Source organism: Chondrus crispus, genomic scaffold, assembly GCF_000350225.1.
Source record: "Chondrus crispus Stackhouse genomic scaffold, scaffold_89, whole genome shotgun sequence".
Lineage (NCBI taxonomy): Eukaryota > Rhodophyta > Florideophyceae > Gigartinales > Gigartinaceae > Chondrus > Chondrus crispus.
The window spans coordinates 108,273-126,932 of record NW_005178819.1 but is presented as its reverse complement, the minus strand read 5'-3'; the positions used below and the strand labels follow the sequence as shown (position 1 = coordinate 126,932).

General features: G+C 52.1%; 8 protein-coding genes across 8 annotated transcripts; 4 read left to right on the top strand and 4 right to left on the bottom strand.

Moving 5' to 3' along the window:
* The first annotated feature begins 185 nt into the window (after window positions 1-185).
* CHC_T00007880001 (hypothetical protein) lies at window positions 186-884 on the top strand. Its single transcript, XM_005711906.1, has one exon. The coding sequence runs from the start codon at window positions 186-188 to the stop codon at window positions 882-884; it is 699 nt and encodes a 232-aa protein (XP_005711963.1).
* A 2,425-nt stretch (window positions 885-3,309) lies between these two features.
* CHC_T00007879001 (hypothetical protein) lies at window positions 3,310-3,633 on the bottom strand. The gene has a single exon (XM_005711905.1). The coding sequence runs from the start codon at window positions 3,631-3,633 to the stop codon at window positions 3,310-3,312; it is 324 nt and encodes a 107-aa protein (XP_005711962.1).
* Window positions 3,634-3,826: 193 nt separating this feature from the next.
* On the top strand, window positions 3,827-6,076 carry CHC_T00007878001 (hypothetical protein). Its single transcript, XM_005711904.1, has one exon. It carries the CDS (start codon window positions 3,827-3,829, stop codon window positions 6,074-6,076), a length of 2,250 nt encoding a protein of 749 aa, XP_005711961.1.
* Window positions 6,077-7,096: 1,020 nt separating this feature from the next.
* On the top strand, window positions 7,097-10,915 carry CHC_T00007877001 (hypothetical protein). The gene has a single exon (XM_005711903.1). The coding sequence runs from the start codon at window positions 7,097-7,099 to the stop codon at window positions 10,913-10,915; it is 3,819 nt and encodes a 1,272-aa protein (XP_005711960.1).
* A 1,933-nt stretch (window positions 10,916-12,848) lies between these two features.
* Window positions 12,849-14,447, bottom strand: CHC_T00010086001 (Similar to cactin). The gene has a single exon (XM_005711902.1). It carries the CDS (start codon window positions 14,445-14,447, stop codon window positions 12,849-12,851), a length of 1,599 nt encoding a protein of 532 aa, XP_005711959.1.
* Window positions 14,448-15,090: 643 nt separating this feature from the next.
* Window positions 15,091-15,756, bottom strand: CHC_T00007875001 (hypothetical protein). The gene has a single exon (XM_005711901.1). It carries the CDS (start codon window positions 15,754-15,756, stop codon window positions 15,091-15,093), a length of 666 nt encoding a protein of 221 aa, XP_005711958.1.
* Window positions 15,757-16,454: 698 nt separating this feature from the next.
* On the bottom strand, window positions 16,455-17,201 carry CHC_T00007874001 (hypothetical protein). Its single transcript, XM_005711900.1, has one exon. The coding sequence runs from the start codon at window positions 17,199-17,201 to the stop codon at window positions 16,455-16,457; it is 747 nt and encodes a 248-aa protein (XP_005711957.1).
* Window positions 17,202-18,120: 919 nt separating this feature from the next.
* Window positions 18,121-18,246, top strand: CHC_T00007873001 (hypothetical protein). The gene has a single exon (XM_005711899.1). The coding sequence runs from the start codon at window positions 18,121-18,123 to the stop codon at window positions 18,244-18,246; it is 126 nt and encodes a 41-aa protein (XP_005711956.1).
* Window positions 18,247-18,660: the final 414 nt, after the last annotated feature.

Here is an 18,660-nt window from a genome sequence, read left to right as displayed (position 1 = left end):
TTGCCAACTCGGTTCCGGCGTCTTCCTCCTACGCCTCGTCATTCTTCTCGCGATCCGTCCCGACGCGTTCGTCCTTTTCCAACTTGTCCCAATACGCTCGCACCTTCTCCGCTGTCCCGGAGCTCTTCAGCGCCACGGACTCCTTCGCGAAAAGGCATAACAACACCTCGAGGGACGTGTCAGAAATGCTTGCGTTCCTCGGCTTGCAGGACATCAATCAGCTCATCGACCAGACTGTTCCGTCTTCCATTCGCAACAATCGCGACTTAGAGGTAGGCCCGGCCCTTTCCGAGACCGAGGCTTTAGCCAAACTCAAGGCAATGGCTAGCAAAAACAAGCTTTACCAGAACCATATCGGCATGGGCTACCATGGCACTCTCACCCCACATGTCCTCCTCCGCAATATTTTGGAGAACCCTGGATGGCACACCCAATACACACCGTACCAAGCAGAGATTGCCCAGGGCCGGCTTGAGTCCCTGCTCAACTATCAAACTATGGTGGCCGACATCACTGGTCTTCCAGTTGCGAACGCCTCTCTCCTCGATGAGGCCACGGCCGCCGCGGAAGCCATGTCTATGTGCTTCAACATCGCCCGTAGAAAGAAGAAGTCTTTCTTCGTCAGTGAGCTCGTTCACCCTCAAACCATCGATCTGGTCAAGACTCGTGCCGAAGGATTTGGTGTGGAGGTCATTGTCGGTGACCACAAGACATATGACGTCGCTGCGAACAAGGACCTTTGCGGTACCTTAATCCAATACCCGGCCACTGATGGATCCATTGATGACTACGAACCATTCATCGCGGCAAGCAAATCTGCTGGTGCCAAGGTTGTCATGGCCACTGATCTTCTCGCTCTCACAACTCTTAAGTCACTCGGCTAGATAGGTGCCGATTTCGCTGTCGGTAACTCCCAGCGCTTTGGTGTTCCGATGGGATACGGAGGCCCTCACCCGGCTTCCATTCAAAGAACTTAAATTTCGCTGATTCTCATCTGCTGCGCTAGCCCCTGCGATCGTTGAAGCCGATACAAAAGAGAAGGACTGGCGCGCCCTGTTTCGATTCCCTCCTCGCGACAGTAGCAACTCGTTCGGCAACGCGGTCCTTCCCTGCTTCCTCCGCGTGGCCGACCCTTCTCTCCCTCTCTTCCAACTTGCGCACCCACGCATGTAGCCTCCCCTGCTCGACGCCCGAGTACTTCAAGCTGGCGAAGAAGGAGCGGGAGGGGCGGGGGATGAACACGAGCAGCGTGAGGGCTTCTTGGAATTGACAGGGACTTTAACTAGCTCCCTCACTTCAGCCACGCGCAAATTTTTTGCTTCATCTCCGCCAAGGAGACGAAGCACATCTTCGGTTAATGCGAACGGATACCTTGAAGCGCTATCATGGACAATACCACGGTTGCAGTCCAGCGCAACGCAATGATCTACAATTCCGTGTTCCACTATTCGGACTATCCACACGCCTTGATTATGGTGCGCAAGCCACTTGAAAGGATTTGCATCGAACGCCTTCTTCACAGCTTTAGGAACTCGGCGCACTGATAGTTGAGCGGGAATTTGGTGAACCAGAGAAAAGAGTTGCTTGAGTGTTTTGATCTTCATCGGATGCTTCCGAAGGTACTTGTCGACGCTTGTTCCTCCTGTGGTACCATATAGCGCACAAGTGCCGTTGGACAGCGCAGCCGACACGCATGAATCGTCGTTGCTGCGCACGAGGTTCGGGCCATACTGGTGCACCTGAAACCTTCTTGATCCAGTGATTTGACCGCGTGCCCCAATACCACCGATGAGTATCGGCACACCGCGATGGGCCATCATCCACGCATACAGTCGACGGAACATCTCTTGCAAAAACTTTCTCTTGCGCGGCAAGTCGTTGGTACCATCATCTATAGCGTTTAATAGAGCCTGCATCGTGTGAAGGGATAGTGTAATCGAATTGGCATCGATAGGCCAGAAACTTTCGTCACCGCCTGTCAATCCGGCGGCAGCGTACAAAACGCCGTCTTGCGTTTTGTGGCCGCTTGCCCCTTGTCGGCCATCACCAATCATCACCCTGTCAATCGCCCAGCTCATGGTGTCCAAGAATACTAGGAATGTTGCACCTCCCCGGAGATCTGCACAAACTTCCGTTCTTAATGGACACGCGTGAGATGGGCGCCGGGCTCTTTGGTGCGGGGTCCGGGTCACTTGGAGACGCGGCCGCGGTGCACCGTGCTAGAGGCAGGGTGAGCAAGGCGATGAAGAAGACGGGTGAGGGCATTGCGGCGAGATGTGCGGGGGGGGGGCTGGGGAACGTAGACGCCGAAAAATGGCGGGTTCAGAAGGCAGAACGTACGCCGCGTTACCGCGCGTCACCGTATGCCACTGTGGTGGGCACTGGGCGGCCTCTATAGCCACACTATATTGTTTCAGTTTTGAGAGCGCTTTATCCAGCGCGAAACCGTGCGTTGCCGTGCTTTTATAGGGGTGACATTAAAACAATCATGCATTTCTAGGGCGACTTTTCTAACATTTAGGTCTCTGCCGAAATGCCACGATGGTATACGTTTTTATGGGGTGACATCCCCGAATATGAGTTTGTCGGAGGTGACTTTACGATCTTTTTTCTGTCACCCTAGAAAACGTGCATTGTCACCCCCTGAAAAGGACACCATGGACCAAAATCACCCTACTAGCAAAGCACTTTTTAGTAGTGTCGCCCTATAAAAACCCCCACCGCATTGAAATCGCCCCACGTAGATTTCACTTTGGCCGGGTGTCGCCCTAAAATCTACACTTTGACCCAAATAAATAAACCATCGCCAAGAGATGTACAGTGCCTCCTACGATATAGTGCTATAGCGTGACATACTTCTAGCTATGGCACTATTGGGGGGATGGCACTATATAAAGGAGGCTCAAATACACATATTTGGGGACAAAGCACACTGCTAACACAATCACGCCAAAGCCTGTATAACACAACTAAATAACTTCATCCTTTGAGTACTGAACCATGCCGGATGATACACGTGTGAGCTTATGATAACCTGTGCCAGAGGGTGAGCCCTAGCACTATATAGAGGGAAGCACTACTAAAGTAGGCACTATTGAGCGACCCCCCCCTGTATTTCATTTTCTCCCGCCAAAACACATTTGGTGGCGCCAAATCCGAAACTGGCCATACAGTCCTCTGCGGCGCCCTGCCCCCACATGCTGTGGCGTCCGCACCAACCCCTCCGCAACCCATCGCCGGCACCTTCCCAACGGCAAAGTTTGTCGGGAAACCGTGCCCTACTGTCTTCGTCGATCATCTCAAACTGTCTCACACCATCATCGCCAAAAACCACCACAACATGCAGCCGTTCATTACATATCCGGTGACGGCCACTTGCGCCCCGGATCCTCCCCAACCAAGCGCAACCACTGCGATTCCGCAGGCAAACGCACCACAGCGCTCTGCCGCAGTGCCGATAACCGCAGCGATTACAACAACTCCATCCGACGCTGCTCCGCAAACACAAGCACAAATGGCCTCATTTGCTCGCCCCCGCTCTTCGCGCCCTCTACTGCCTGCGCCAACTATACCACCTGTGCCAACCAACCCCTCCCCTATGGCTGCCACGTACTGGACCCGCCTCTCTACCATGTTGCGAGAAGCAAACGCTCTCGTTTCTTCCTTGGTTCCGCCTGCACCTTTCATACTGGACAAGGCTGCCAAAGGTGCGAAGGGGACTGTCGCTGTCGATTTACAAGGCCTGCCCTATTCGGTGTTGCAGGAAGTAGTTGCGCGGGAGAGCAGCAGAGATCCAGCATGGAAGGAAGCCTATGATGTTGGTGGGATGGGCACGTTTGTGTCGTATGGCGTGCCGGACTCATCGGCGCTGTGGGTAGCCTTTCGCTTGTCGCAAGCATGTTCCGCGGATGGGTGGAAGACACCATCGCTTGCTGCACAGCTCGAGTTGTCCGATTCTGCATTTCTGCATGACTCCGCCGTAAATTCCGTTCGTGTTCGTGTGTGGGATTCTGAACCTGCCTTTCTTCCGGTTGAGCTGTCAGAAAGGTTGTTCATTGTTCGTCGAAGATTGCATCGATACCGTAATCGTGTAGAACGATGTGTGAAAATCCTATCGGGTCTGGAAGGACGTGGGCGAAAGCCTACCGCAAGCAGTTTGGAGAAAGCGAAACTCGCTTTAGAAAAGGCCGATGCTGCCCACGCCAGGGAGGAACAAAAGATCAAGGAAAAGGAAGACAAAGAGAAAAGAAGTGCTGCAAATGCCAGAGCGAAACTTGAGAAGAAATTGGAGAAGGTTCAGAAACAGCGAGTACAAAAGTTGAGAAAGTCAACTGAGCGCAAGCGAAGGAAGGAGGCATCTGCGGAGGCCATGTTTATGAAGAGGTTTGTGAAGCAAAAGGCGATCGACCGTGTCATCTCAGACTCCAAGGTCTCTTCCGCTGCGGCTGCAGTTGTTCCAAGCGTTTGCAACGTTCATGTGTTTCCGGATGGAACAGGGAGTACTTCGACCGAACATCTCGGCGCAGTTCCTGCAAACGGAGATAAGGACGCAATGACCCTGTCCTGGTGGTTGCAATCGGAAATGGAAGCCCCAGACCGTTCAAGAATGGACGAGAGGTTCACTGCCACGAGTAATTCCGAGAAAGAGTTAGTGGCATCCTCGGATGGCGCGTTTAGGCAGCATATGCACCTTTGCGCACAGCGGCGGAAAATGGCGGAAGGCAGGATTCACAAGGTCTTGCGAGAATACCGCGCGCATCGTACCACTCATCTCGATGATCGCATGCCAAGATTTACGAGAAGACGAGCAGATGTTAGAGGACGCGGAAAGAAGGGGACGATCAAGTTGTTGCAGTTTCATGGTAACCATCGGCCAGCATTTTTCGGAGTGGACCCGCGGAAGGCAACAAAGGTTGGTCCGAGACGGCCTATCCTCAAGGAACCGGACCTGGACTATGCATACGACAGCGGAGAAGAGTGGGAAGAAGAGGAAGATGTAGAAGACTTATTAGACATTGAGGTCGACAAAGAAAGGGCCGACGAAGACGCTGAGCTGCGCAAATTGTACGGGAGTGATGAAGAAGAGGACGATGACTTCCTCGATGACGGCGATGCTGACGAGGATGATGATGACGACAATGATAGCAGCTGCGATGGCGAGGCAGCTGGCGAAGGACATGACGGGAAGAAGCCTGGGCATGAGGTCAGCCTTCCGTCATCTCTAGTGACTCAGACCGGTCCAATTACTGATGGCGATGCACCTACGGAGATGGTCGGATTAACTATCACAACGTCGGGTACCGGCAACAAGAGGGTGAACGCCTCAAAGGACGCGTCTAATGAGAATCTTCGAAAGAAGAGACGGCGGCATCGCAAATTCAAATCTTCCATTGTAATCCAGGGTGTGTCATTACCGAAAGCAGGCGAGCAGTCTCCCCTTGACTGCTACGCTGTTTCTTCTATTGAGGGTGCGCCGAGAATTCGCATGTTCAACCCGTACATCACCCATGTCACCGATTTCCTTCACGAAACCTCAATGCCCAAGCCCGCCCCGATTCGCATCCCCCGGACATCGCTTGATGAAGGTGCGAAACACGATCTTGCTGTTGTGTTAGTGACTGGCACCTCCAAAACGTCACGTGATAACCTCGTGTTTGAGTTTTGCGAGCGGAGACGTTCGCAGGGCTTACCAGTGCCCCCGAAAATAGAAGTTGTACGGGCCATCAGAGTTCTTGCAACCAATGAAAAGCGCAGCGGCGATAGTCGCGCAGCCTGGCATCTGAATGATCAATTACTCGCTGCAAGAATTCGTGAGACGCATGGGGTAGGGAAGCAGTCGAGAGCAAAATCTCCAGAAAAAGCGAACACAGCAGGCCATGACAATTCTCATCCAAGGTGCCACCTGGCACCTCATATCAGCCCTGCTGCCCCACCGGAACAACAAGTTGTTAGTCCCCCGGAAACCGTCCCGGTTCGTGCACCTCAGTCGGCGCAACCGCTTTTCACAAAACCCACCCCATTTATAGGCGACCGAAAGAGTGACGTTAGATATGCTAGTTCTCCGACCACAGAGTAAACACATAGTTGTCAAGAAGTTTTATGCAACCATTTCTTTGTATTCGATTCCGCGCAACAGTCCCTCACGACAGCCCCCCACAGCATGACAGCTGTATCTGTGCACGGTGGTGTGTGTCAAATTTGGTGCCAGATACATCAATGTCAATCGCTTTATATCTCGCAGACTTCACTCTTGAAACCCCCGAACGGAATTCTCTCGCACATCTAGTCTCTCACAGTCTCCATTTAGTGTACGTCTTCATATTCGAGACTGTGTCTTAGAACGGTGGCCACAGGATGGATTGTAAGCAGATATATTCCTGGTCTAGTCAGGAACTGGTCTAATAATTCCTCGCCTAATACGGAACTTCAAGACCATTAGGTTGCCTCTGGGTAATATACAGCTTGAACACATAAGTCTGAAACACGTTTCATTAATATAAGAGTTAAGGTCTTCAGAAGCGAGGCAGCATGAATTTTGTTTGAGGGCTTAGCGGTCCCCGAATCCCATTAGGAGTTGATTAGGAGACATCCGCTTCTGGTTTTTATGAGAACTCTTTAAAAATGAAATCATGCAGTTTACTGCGCGCTGTACAATCGCTTTTTGATAAATTGTTGTGCAAAGGAAGATGTCGAGATTTCAGTTTTCGAAGATGAGACTCCTAAACAAGAGGTAGACGGAGCCCGGCGGTTTCGAGGATAGAACGATTTAAGGCGAGAATAAAAAACCTCTTCACTGAACAACTTGGTGCAGCAGCACTTTTTATGGAAGTAGCTATTCGTTCTGTCCGTCTCAGGACGTTGCCTACACGTGTCAACTCATCTCCTGGGACCAGGAGGCTGCGGTTACTGGTAGCCTTGCCTTATTGCACGGTTACTGAATCATGTACGGTACTGTAGAACCAAAGGATACTAACATGCCTCGATCACTGCCAAGAAGGCCATTTTGAAGTGTACCCGGTCGGCGTGCTCGCCATCTTCCGCGACTTCTTTGTATAGATTAACAGGGCCATTCTTCGCCCTTCAATGTCTTTGAGAAATGCAGAATCTTGATATTCATTCCGTTTCACACCTCCGGTTTGCCCATCCATCCTCCTCGCACTCCGTGCTCACTGTTTTCGAAGCTCCGTCCGGTTTGCGTCAGCTTTACTTCGCCGTGCCATCGGCTGACCACACACTTTCCCTGCATGCAGTCTCTCTCCCACCTTCCTCTTCAATTGTGACAGAGACACCTATATCAACTGCGTTATCTTCAAATCCGAAGTCTGTATGCATTCTCGGCGAATCGCTCCTTATTGTCACTCGAGATGGCGAGCTTTTTACATTTGACACTTTAAATGGCCTGGTGCATCCAGTCGGTGAGGTTGTTGATGAGGAGAACCCTGCTTGTTCAGGCGTCCTTGATGCTGTGTCCAGTCCAGATGGCAATTTGGTTGTTGTCGTTTCACCAGTGAAGACTCTCGTTCTTGATGCTACGCTTGACGTGAGGGCAGAAATTCCACACGCAGAAGTACCAGCAATCAACGCTCGAGTTTCGTGGCGTGGGGATGGCGAATTCTTTGTTGTAGCATTGGAAGGAAAAAACCACCAACTCAGGGGGGTAGTAGTAGATCGGGAGTGTGCGACCGTGAAGACGCTTGATATAGATTCGATTGCCAATATCAAAGGTGGTCATTTGGCAGTCGCTTGGGAGCCGAGGATAGGCGGGTTCATATGTTTGTCGATTGGCGATGGTCGTCTTATCTTTTTTGAGCGAAACGGCTTGCGTCATCTTCGGAGTGATTTTGATCTTCCTTTTGTTGCTCCTCCGTTAATGCTTAGCTGGAGCGCAGATAGTCGAATTCTGGCTGTTGTACAAAAGTTTGACGCGAAGAAGACGACTGTGAGTTTGTTCATGAGAACCAATTACAAATGGTATTGCAAGAGGGTTGTGCAGGTAGGAGATGAGGTCTTGATGGTGCATTGGGACGAAGATGTGGTGGATTCCATGGCCTTGTTTACGAAAGAAGGTTTCGCCCTTTTCACGAGGTTTCGGGTACTACCCGGAACTGTTTTTGATGTGATGGGAGGTGCCCATGCTTTCGTCATAGACGGTATTAACGTGTGCGTATCGAATCTCACACGCGCTGTTTTGCCTCCACCAATGAATCATGGTGTAGTGAAATACGACGATGCCGTTCAAGAGATTTGCGGCTGGGAAGCTGACAACCAGATAGGAGCTTTGCTTGCGAATGGGGCGTTTCAAGTCGTTGAAATTAAGGACTGCTTTCATAGAGCCCAAGCGGATTGTTCTACGCAAGCAAACGGTGCGAAGATCTGCGAAAATCAGAAGTGGCAGTTTGGAATCGGCTCGGAAGCCACACCCTTTTTGACTACTCGATCGCCAGTGTTCGTTGCTCGAGACGCAGTCGTGGTTGTGAACCACGCCTCACCCTGGAGTGAAGATAATGTCGAGCCTCAGGAATTACTGCAATTGTTCTGTCTTAGCACTGACGGTTCAGAGCCAAAGTTGCTGGGTGAGTACGAGGTTGATGGATGTGTGCGAGTGCTGTCACGTTCTGTGACGAATAACGAAATTATCATGGCAACATCGAAAGGCTGCATTATCCGACTAAAGGTCGACCGGAAAAGCGGTTCGTTTGAAGAAGTGGCCTCCGCTCCACACGCAGTGTCCTCAGGTGCCGTCAGAATTCGCGATTTTACAGTCAGTCGCGAGCGGTGCATAACTTTGGTTCAAGATGAAAATGGTACCCTGAAAGCTTTCGAACTCACTGCAGAAAAGAGTCTATGTATTTCAAGGGAATGCACGTCATTCTGCTTGCAAGAAAAGTTCCTGTCCTTCACAACTACATCTCATCTGCTATATTGTGTTCTACTTGATAAGGCGAGCTCCAAATCTTATGATGAAGACAGAAATGAGATTCCTTCGGTCTGCGATGCATTGGATAGTAAGATAGGAGCGGTAGTGCAAGATAGCCAGGGCTCACAACTCCCGGCTGGAAAAGGAGCGACAAGACCGATTGACCGATCCTCCCTTATAGTGGCGGCCATACCGGGCGAGGTTACCACTGTTCTACAGGCTCCGAGAGGAAATCTCGAATGTATTTGCCCGCGCCCGATTGTTTTCGAGACTGTAGATGAGTTTGCGAAGAGTGCGAAATACTCGAAAGCATTCAGTTTGTGTCGAAAGCAGAGAGTGGATATGAATCATGTGGTTACTGCAAACTACAACATGTTTTTAGAAAACATCCGAGATTTTGTTGATGAAGTGGAAAAAGCAAGCCACTTGAGCATCTTTCTGACCTTCTTACGGGGAGACGTATCGAAGGTAAACACTGTGTGTGATGCTGCCGTGAGAACACTGAGAGACAAGAACAACAAGGGCCGTTACTTGAACGCAATTTTGACAGGATTGATACGTCGGGAACCATCAGACTTTGCAAGCGCTCTCGACCAAGTTCGAGAAGCGCGAGATCGAGATGAAGAAGAGGGTGCGGCGGCTGTAGATTATCTATTTGTTTTAGTCAAGAATGAAGAGAAAGTGTACAGGGAAGCTCTCGGCACTTATGATCTTCAACTCGCTCTTTTTGTGGCAAGGTCCAGCCAGATTGATCCCGCAGACTACTCTCAAGAGTTGAAGCAATTAAGCGTTTTGGATACGGAAAAGATGAAATATGCGATTGATATGCGCTTAGAGCGATACGACAAGGCCCTTCGCAGTCTTTATCGTTGCGGTGAGAGCAAATTTGATCAGTGCGTTTCACTTTGTCATGAACATGCTCTATACGAAACCGGGCTGGATCTTTTTCGTCGGGATGATTCCTATAGAAAGAATCTAATGGATGGATATGGCAAGCACTTGGTTGAGACGGATCGTTTCGAGGATGCGGGGTCCGTTTTTATTCGAAACCAAGACTGGCTGCAAGCGAGCACCAGTTTCCGAAAAGGTGGTCAGTGGAAACGGGCTGTGAGTGCTGTGTGGCGCTGTGAACAATTATCTGTTGAAGAGAAGCACGATCTCCTGGACTCTTTGGTGGATGAACTAGTAGACAATGGAAAGCTGCGAGAAGCAGCTCACGTCAGGCTTCTACATCTTGATGATATTGATGGTGCTATTGAGCTGCTTTCGCGGGATGAGGAATGGGAAGAAATGTTTGAATCTATTGCTCTGCACTGCGGCAGAAAAGTAAGTAAGGAAAGTTCTGCGGCTGCGGAAGAAAAGATGCTGTGGCAGAAAGTTGCGGGTATGATCCTGGAAGGAGCGGATGTGTTGCTATCAACACTTCGAGAAAACGGGGGAAAACTGCGCGAGCGTAGAAAGCGTTTGGAAATTGTGCGTGAGGCGAAACGTGAGATATCTGCTCGATTGGCAGCGAACGGCGGACCTATGGATGAAGCGGATTCAGACGCGTTCTCGGCTAGCACGGCGTCATCTCTGGTGAGTAATCTGTCCGATGTGACATTTACGTCACGCACATCGGCCACGAGCGTGTTTACCACGGTATCCGGGACGGGTCCGATGAGCGTTGCGAAGCTGGAGAAACAAGCGGAAAAGAGGAGACGAAAGGCTGCGCGGAAACGGATCAGGGAGGGGCATCCGCGGGAAGAGGAGTACTTGGTGGGATATTTAAAAAAGTTGGTGCCCGGCGCATTTCTGAGGCAGAGAGTGCAGAAGATGGGAGTGGCGTTGATGTTCATTGGCAAAGTAGATGATGTCAAAACGCTTTTAAAGGAAATGACTGCATATGTGGACGAGACGAAGTTGCTTCCTGAGGATGTGCTCGACTCGGAAGAACTAAGAGAAGCAACCACGGACAAGGCTTGGCTTGAGCCAGGGAAGGTTGTGGAGTTGCTGTAAAGCTAAACCTCAAAGAAATAAACTGCCGGGAGACGTGGGACGATGTCGCATTCGGGTCCTTACAGGCCGCGAGCCTCGTGGGTATAACAGCGGGCTAGCTAGAGAGGTAGAGTGTCTCGACTGGTGCTCGATTGTCAGTAGTTATCTCCGAGCCAAAAGACAAGACGGCTAGAGTGTTTGTAGCCTTGGAACAGCCGCGGAAAACGCCATTCCCACATACGCTTTGTACACGTGTCAGTTGGAAGTCATTTGCCGCCATTGTTTAAACACTCAAAACGAAAGCCAACATTTTTCAATCGCTTAGTTTCCCGCCGAGGACACCTCCGCCCTCCGCACCTCGACGGCAACGTCCGTCCCCATCTCGCGATGGACACCCCCTTCGACAACCTCCCCTACCAAATCCCGGGCCCCGCTGGTGGCCTCTCCTTCCCGACCTTATCGCAAGCCGAACGTGGCGAGCTAAACGACTCTGACGCCTTCCGAATTTTCCGCCAGCCGTCCTGGCATGCGCTGCTCACCCATCTACGCGCCCCGCCGTTCGGCACATCCCATCTCCATTCCAGCGTCGCCCTGCTGCGCTCGCACGCGCTCAGCGATCGCTTCGAGCGCGTCCCGCACCTCCCCGTCCTCGTTGACGAAATGGCTTGGGTGGGGCATGATGCTTCGGTGAAGCTCAGAGACCCCACTGGCGTCATTCGCGCCACCATTCATGCAGACGTGTTTCATAAATGGAAGACAGGGATTGAACATGGCGCCGCCTTGCTTCTCAATGGCGTCGCCGCCGTCGCGTATGTGGAGAAGAGACCGAAGGGCTTCCGGACGGACGCTGGCGAGGCTTTGCATGTGAGTATTCAGCTTTGTCATGTCTTGCAAGTATTCCCGGTTGGAAAAAAGTTGCCGTGCGGCAAGCTTGGTAGTGTTGTTCAAGACCCGAAGGAAAGCTACACCCCAAAGGCACTGGCCCCGCCCGTTGTGAAGAGGCCCCCGTCGCGACGCGCAAGGCATTCTCAAGAACAGCGCATTCCATTACAGGCGAGACAGGAGCACCATGCAAACAACAGAATCATGCGAAGACCCAACTCTGCGACGTCTCATCCCCCATATCGTGACGTACGTACGGAATCTTCAATCTGCGCTAGCGTTTCGTCTTCATGCAGCCGACTAACGGGGAATCACTAGCCGCTTTGTATCTATTCTTGTGCATAGCAGAATGGGACAGCTTCCTTTCAACAGTCGCCGCGGCCGATACCGGGCAATCGCATGCGTCCAAATGATGGAGCTCAGCCTAACAAGCGGCCCTACACGCCGCACCGCATCCCTTCCCATCCAGGCATTCGGCGACCTGGCATGCAACCGCCGTTTAAGCGACCCACCTCGCATCGATTGCTAGCGCCTTCTCGAGTCAGTCCTCTTATTGCCCCACTGGCGGTACCTGCTGAAACGATAACGGACGATCAACTAGACGACCTGCTCGGGGACTTTGACGTCGACGCCGTCATTGCCGCTAGCGGACGCTCTCAACCTCTGCCTACGAAGCAAGCCGCTCTAACAAGCCAGGAAGCCCCAATGATCACGCCGCAACCAAAATCAGGTGACCAAATCACGAAAGCTGTTCCCTCTATCTCTTCCGCAGCAACAGCAACACTCGTTGCGAACGATCCAAAACAGGCCCGAAATCGTCCTTTAAACGTCCGTCCAAACGAGTCGATTGGTGAACAAGGAATTAACAATCTAGCTTCGGATGTTCCAAGTGCTGGAGGTAGAAAAGTGAATACCGAACTAAATGCTGCCCAAACTGAAAATCCCTCCCGCTCCGCGGTGGATGAAGCAATGATTGACAACCTACTGGAGGGGCTCGACAGCTCCGATTTTGGATGACAGCACGAAATGGACCGGGAGCTTTACTATGGACGGACTTCAGCAGCCTGTATAGTTATCGCCTGTACCTGTAACGTTGGAAATTGAACCAGAGCTGGAGAACGCCTTTGTCAAACGAGCATCGGTACCCTCTTCTATGGGAGTGCTCCCATGGCCTATTCACAATTTTGAAAGCTAAGTCTTCGTACGGCGGACCGGCCTTGAATGTAATTATAGACACTTCAGGGTTATCAGTTCGCGAGATAGAGAAAGTAGGCGTAACAGATGGGTCAATGAGGTCAGGGTAGAAAACATTAAACCTGTATCCTTGTACAGTCTTTGGAGGAGGGTTGTCATGATCGTAGTGTGTCCGGTTATACTTCGTCCAGTCGTATCCCGTGTGCACGCGATTGTAGTACCGCGGCTTCCTCGGGCGATATTTGTCGTTCCACGCGTATCCAGCTGCCGGCTGTTCCCGTTTTTTGGTCACCGCATCCACCTCTTCCGCAAACTTCTCCTCTCCTTCGCGGAGGCCGACTGCGCTCTCTTTCCGCAACATCTCGAAATCAGCAGCACTTCCCTCGGGGTGATCAAGAGCCGGAGTGGCCTGTGTCGGTTTCTCCTTCTTCACAAATGTGGCCGCCCTCTTCTCTCGTTCTTCAAGCAGGGTCGAGTTCATATTACGAAGCTTGTCTTCGGCCATGAGTCGACGAATGCGAGCCAAAGCCGCTGTCCAAAAGCCGATTTCTGCAAACTCGTTGTTCTCGCGTGTCTGGCGCATGCTCAGCTTCTTAGATATCTCGACTTGCATACTCTGAAGCTTTTCGAGGCTCTTTCCCTTCAAAAGAGCATCCAGGTCTTCTCTGACGGCACTATGCACACCATTCGCACCGCCATAAACTTGGGCGGCTTTCGCACTTTCAAAAGCACTCGTCACGCATATCTTCACACACTCCCACCAATCTAGACGCACACGCTGGTTGAAAGAATTGTTGTCCTTGTCCTTCGGAAAGTCCTGGATGTATTCAAGTTCGAGCTCAACCTCTTCTGCTAGTCGCTCCAAGTCCTCCACCCCTCCCAGCGTCAACTCTGCTAGGCACTCTACAGGATTCTTTTCCTCTGGTTTCACATCGAGCATGTCAAGTCTCAAATTAAGGGCAAGTCTGTCCGTTCCGCAAGGCCGTTCTTGCCGAATGCGAATAGCTTGCCTGAGGAAATGCTGCGCCCCATGAAACGATGCTTCCGCCTGATGCCAGTCCGCGTTCTCCGCCTGCTCCTTCTCTCGAGCGAGTTTGGCTTGCTCTTCCTCCCACGCCCTCTTCTCAGCATCCCTTTCCGCTCTACGCCGCTTGGCAGCTTCCAGCTCTTGGGCGAGTTCCTTCTGCCGCCGGATTTCCTCGTCCTTGCCAGTTTCCTCACCCCGGCGGCGCTGCTGGTCAATTTTCTTTTTCCAAACGAAAAGTCCTGTAGCCGCTGCGATACCGTTCTCCGTTATGTCCTCGCTTTCTGGCCGGGCTCGTTTTGCTGAGCGCTGATGGTCATCCGGTTCCTCTCGCTGGCGACATCGCGCATGTCGCTCGTCGCGGCGTTTTCGCTTTTCCTCCCGACGTTGTTTCCGCTCCTCATGCGTTTCGCCATCACGATGGCGTCGCTCCTCATCCCTACTCCGTTCCATGATTCCTCTGAACCAAAGGATTCGGTCTAGAGAGAGGATGTTGGCACCGGCGGTTGATTTTGGCCGGAGCACAGCTGCACATGATAAATAGAAAGCGGACCCCAAGGCCTTAAAATATACCCGACAAGAAACACCCTGCTGGCATCTTTGAGCACAACCAATCCGACGGCGCCGCCTTCACGCATTTGTTCGACGTCGAAACTACAGTCCCCTCACAACACGCGACATCGACGCTGCCATAGACAAGCGGTTCCCAGGTCTTCCGCAACTATCCTTAAGAGCATTAGGAAGAACTAGTTTTGAGACCTCTACCAAGCATTGCAAGACGCCGATCCAAAATGCGTTTCTTACTCCAGTTCCGGGGACGACACAACGACCTCCGCCTTTCCGAATTCCTGGGCGTTGTGGCGCTGGTGAGAGGTTTGGAGAAGCTTTCCGCACCCGAAATTCATCTTGTACCAGCGCACGAGGTATTGACCGGAATTTCCACTTCGGAAGGCTCTCGGCGAGGTGCGGCTGGTGTAGTCTTGTACGGCGAGATCTTTTACTATGCTGAACTGGCAGACGAAAAGGAGGCCGCAGCCGTGGCATCCCGTACCGTGCTTTTGCGCGCCATATACGTCCCTGTGGGACATGGTATTGACTATGATTCGTGCAAGGCGACTATTGATACAACCGTGTTCGCAGGTGCGCTAGATACCGTGCGTGACCCGCAAACCAAGCTTAGTTTCCGTTGTGTTGTTGATGCGTTTGGGCGCTCTATCGATCTCGACAAACAGCTTGAACGAATCCACCGATTCTCAGATCTGCTACTAACGTTTCCGGGGCGCGTCAAGCTGCACAACTCGGACGTTGAATTATGCATCATTGAGGACGCGTTCCCCGTCAAGGGCCACGGGTACAAGGAGGAAAACGAGAGTCCGAGGCAAGTGCTTCTTGGCCGCAAAGTTGCGGATGGGTGTGGATTTATTGGTTCGAAGTATTCGCTCAAGCGTCGACGATATATTGGCCCGACAAGCATGGACGCCGAGCTGGCGTTCGTCATGGCGAATATGGCAGGTGTCGAGAAAGGCTCCTTGGTGCTCGACCCCTTCTGCGGGACAGGAGGGATCATGGTGGCATGCAAGGCACTAGGCGCGCATGTAGTAGGAGGTGATATCAACATTCTCGCGTTGCGCGGAAAGGGGAAAGACAGAAATATCAACGCGAACTTGCAACAATACGGCCTGGGTGGTCCGCTAGGCTTGATGCGAATGGACGTTCTGAACTCCGCGGTACACAGGAGCAAGACGGGTTGGTTTGATTCCATCGTCTGCGACCCGCCATACGGAATCAAGGAAGGCATGCGCGTGTTTCGGGAAGACTCCATCAGTCCGGGGCTTGAAAAGAACCATTTCCAGGGTACAGAACGAGTGCGCTTCGTGGACTTCTTGCACGGCATCCTTGAGTTCGCAACATCAACACTGGTGCACGGAGGGAAGCTCGTGTATTGGTTGCCCACAACGCAGGATTACATGCCTGAGGATGTACCAACTCATTCGGGATTGCGGGTGCTTTTCAATTGCGAGCAACCGTTGACGACCCGGATGAGCCGTCGAATGGTTACCATGGTGAAAGTATCTGACAAAGAGCGGGAAGAGAACGAGCGCGCTAAAACCGAAGCCAGGATCGCAAACAGGAACGTTGCGCAAGGGATGCGGCAGGATCGAGTACCCGCACATTTTGACCTTGCCAAGAAATTGCTGAGGCAACCAGAGCGCGCAGAGGCGCGACTACAAACCAGGGAACCGGTACCCATGTGACGAGTAAATATTTTGGCAGGATAAAGTGCGTAGAGGGCATGCTAATCTCGCCGCGATGCGCTGTACAAATGTAATGCAGTCTTCGTGTTATTGTTCTCTCGTGTATGTGCAGTATGTCCACAAACGGAGACCCCGCCTGATTTCCCGTGTCTTCAACTGAATATGCTCTTCTACAAAAAACAAAAGCAGATAGGCGCTGGATTCGTCACCAGATCAGAAATGGGTCGGCGTTCACAGTCTCATCTTTCTCGGATTCAACGGTGATGCCTTTTCGCTTTGCGTGTGGGTGTAGCTCAGGCTCGCTGTACCCGTTTTCATATGCGACATTTTCCTGATATTCAAGCATCGTGGGGGCAACCTCCGGCAACCCAGCAGCAGCTCGAAGCTCCCTCGGAATGGGATCGCCTGGAAAGAGCATGGCATTGAGCTCACTAAAACGATGAGCGCGGTGATAATACTGTCGCTCACAGAAGTAGACCTTCGACCATCGGCTCCCCAGCTTGGTGACGACTTTTTTCACGAGCTGAAAGTTTTCATTGCTCAAGACCTGGCACTTGCGGGTGATACTCTCCACAAGATTGGTGTCGCGATTGTCGCAGCACAGAATCTCATGGCTCTCGCACTTGGAGGGCCTCATGACTTCCGCCATGTCGTCCTTGTGCAAGATGATATCCTGTACGGACCAAAACCATCGGCCTTTGAATTTTGGCTTGCCGCTTTTCGGCTCCTCGAACAGCTGCTCGATGACGCAGACCCACTCTTTGCCTTCGTCGGAATACATGGCTACGTGGTCGCCGACACGGAAACGAGTGCCCAGATAGTCCACGGCTTGGAACAGGTCGAGCTGCAACTTGGTGTTGTAGCAAGCCGGAGGGACCAGCACTGGTTCAGTGGTGACGATTTCTGGAGCGAGGTGTGGGTCCTCGGAGAGATGGCGCTTGCGGTTTACCATGTCGCATGTAGGTTGTGAGGAGTCAGAGGTCGATCCAGTACGACCAACAAGGTTAATTAAGAATGTACCACAGTTCCTCGCAGGCCACGAGGAGGAGCTTCGGCCAGCTGTTGGTGATGTGGTGGTGAAAACGGAGAGAGCGATGAGGGGTTTGGGATGGCCGCGGGGAAAAGCGCGGGAAGGAAAGGGTATTGCCGGCAAGGAGGGGAGAGCTTGTTCTGCAGTAGGAGGGCTGTGAGGTAGAAAGGGTTAAAAAATTAGCCTTCCCTGGTACTGTACCATTCGGGAATCTCGGCGCACAAGACGAATACTGTACAGAAGTGGGTGAGGTGTGGTGTGTGTATGGTGCTGCAAAGTAGGTGTTTCGCACACGTGTGTACGTGTATACTGTACGCACCGCCAAATCGCTCCTGGCACATGTCATGTGATGTATGATGATGTGCACGGCCCCTCTCAGGGTGTGTCTTAACAGACGCTTGTTTGCCCGCGTTTGCCCGTGTTTGCCCGTTTTTTGTTGAAGAAATTAAAAACACATTTTGGACACGTGGGCAGCTGTACAAACTCCTTACACCCTCCCTCTGCAGCTCTGACAATATTTTGTCAGCCATAAATCTACGGTTAAATCTAGGGTTATAGTATACACCGCGGCGTTACAAGGTCGTCTCGCTGATCCTCTACTCTCAAGCCTCACCCTACCGCCGCCGTCGTAATTATGCAGTCATTGTCCTGCGCAAGAAAAGCGCTTTCAATAGCAGTCATGTGCATACTGCACTGCACTCAATAACCTCCCCTCTCACGCTTCTCCGTACTGAGGGCCAGTCCTAACAAAGGACATTTTTCTCTTTTTTCCTTTCCCTCGCCCCGTTTTTATTGAGTTCTTCACTAAAATCGGAAGCACATTGCTGTAGTTTTTACTGTAATGCCATCCCAAAGTTCCACTCCTCGGAAATGGAACAGAGTCTGGACGGTCTGCAGATCCATGCAGCATGGAAGGTACAGCAACGCCTCCTCGCGCATGCACATGGCCCAGTCTGACTCCCTGTAGCTCGACAAAAGCAAAGCTGGACGACGTGTTGCTATAATGAGGTCCCTCGATGTGCATGACCAAAACTGGGCTGGATTGAGATATGAAACGAAAGATATGGAAGGGATGGAGGGTGCGGGGAGAGACTGTGTCGGTGTCGATGTTAGGAGGATGACGCGGTGGCGGGGACAATAGCATGTCGGAGGATGTGTGTTGGTCACGGTACTGAGGAGGTGAGGAAGATGGTGATGGGGCGTGGTGGTCGGGCGCGAGGTAGGGGTGGCGGGGAGGAGGGGACGTGGGGATTTTGGGGGGGAAGGAGGGGTGGCGGGGAGGAGGGGACGTGGTCTTATTTGGGGGGGAAGGGGGGTTGGTGGCGGGGGGGAGGGAGCGAGGGCGGGGTGGTTCACAGGAAAGGGATTTCGGCGAAGCCAC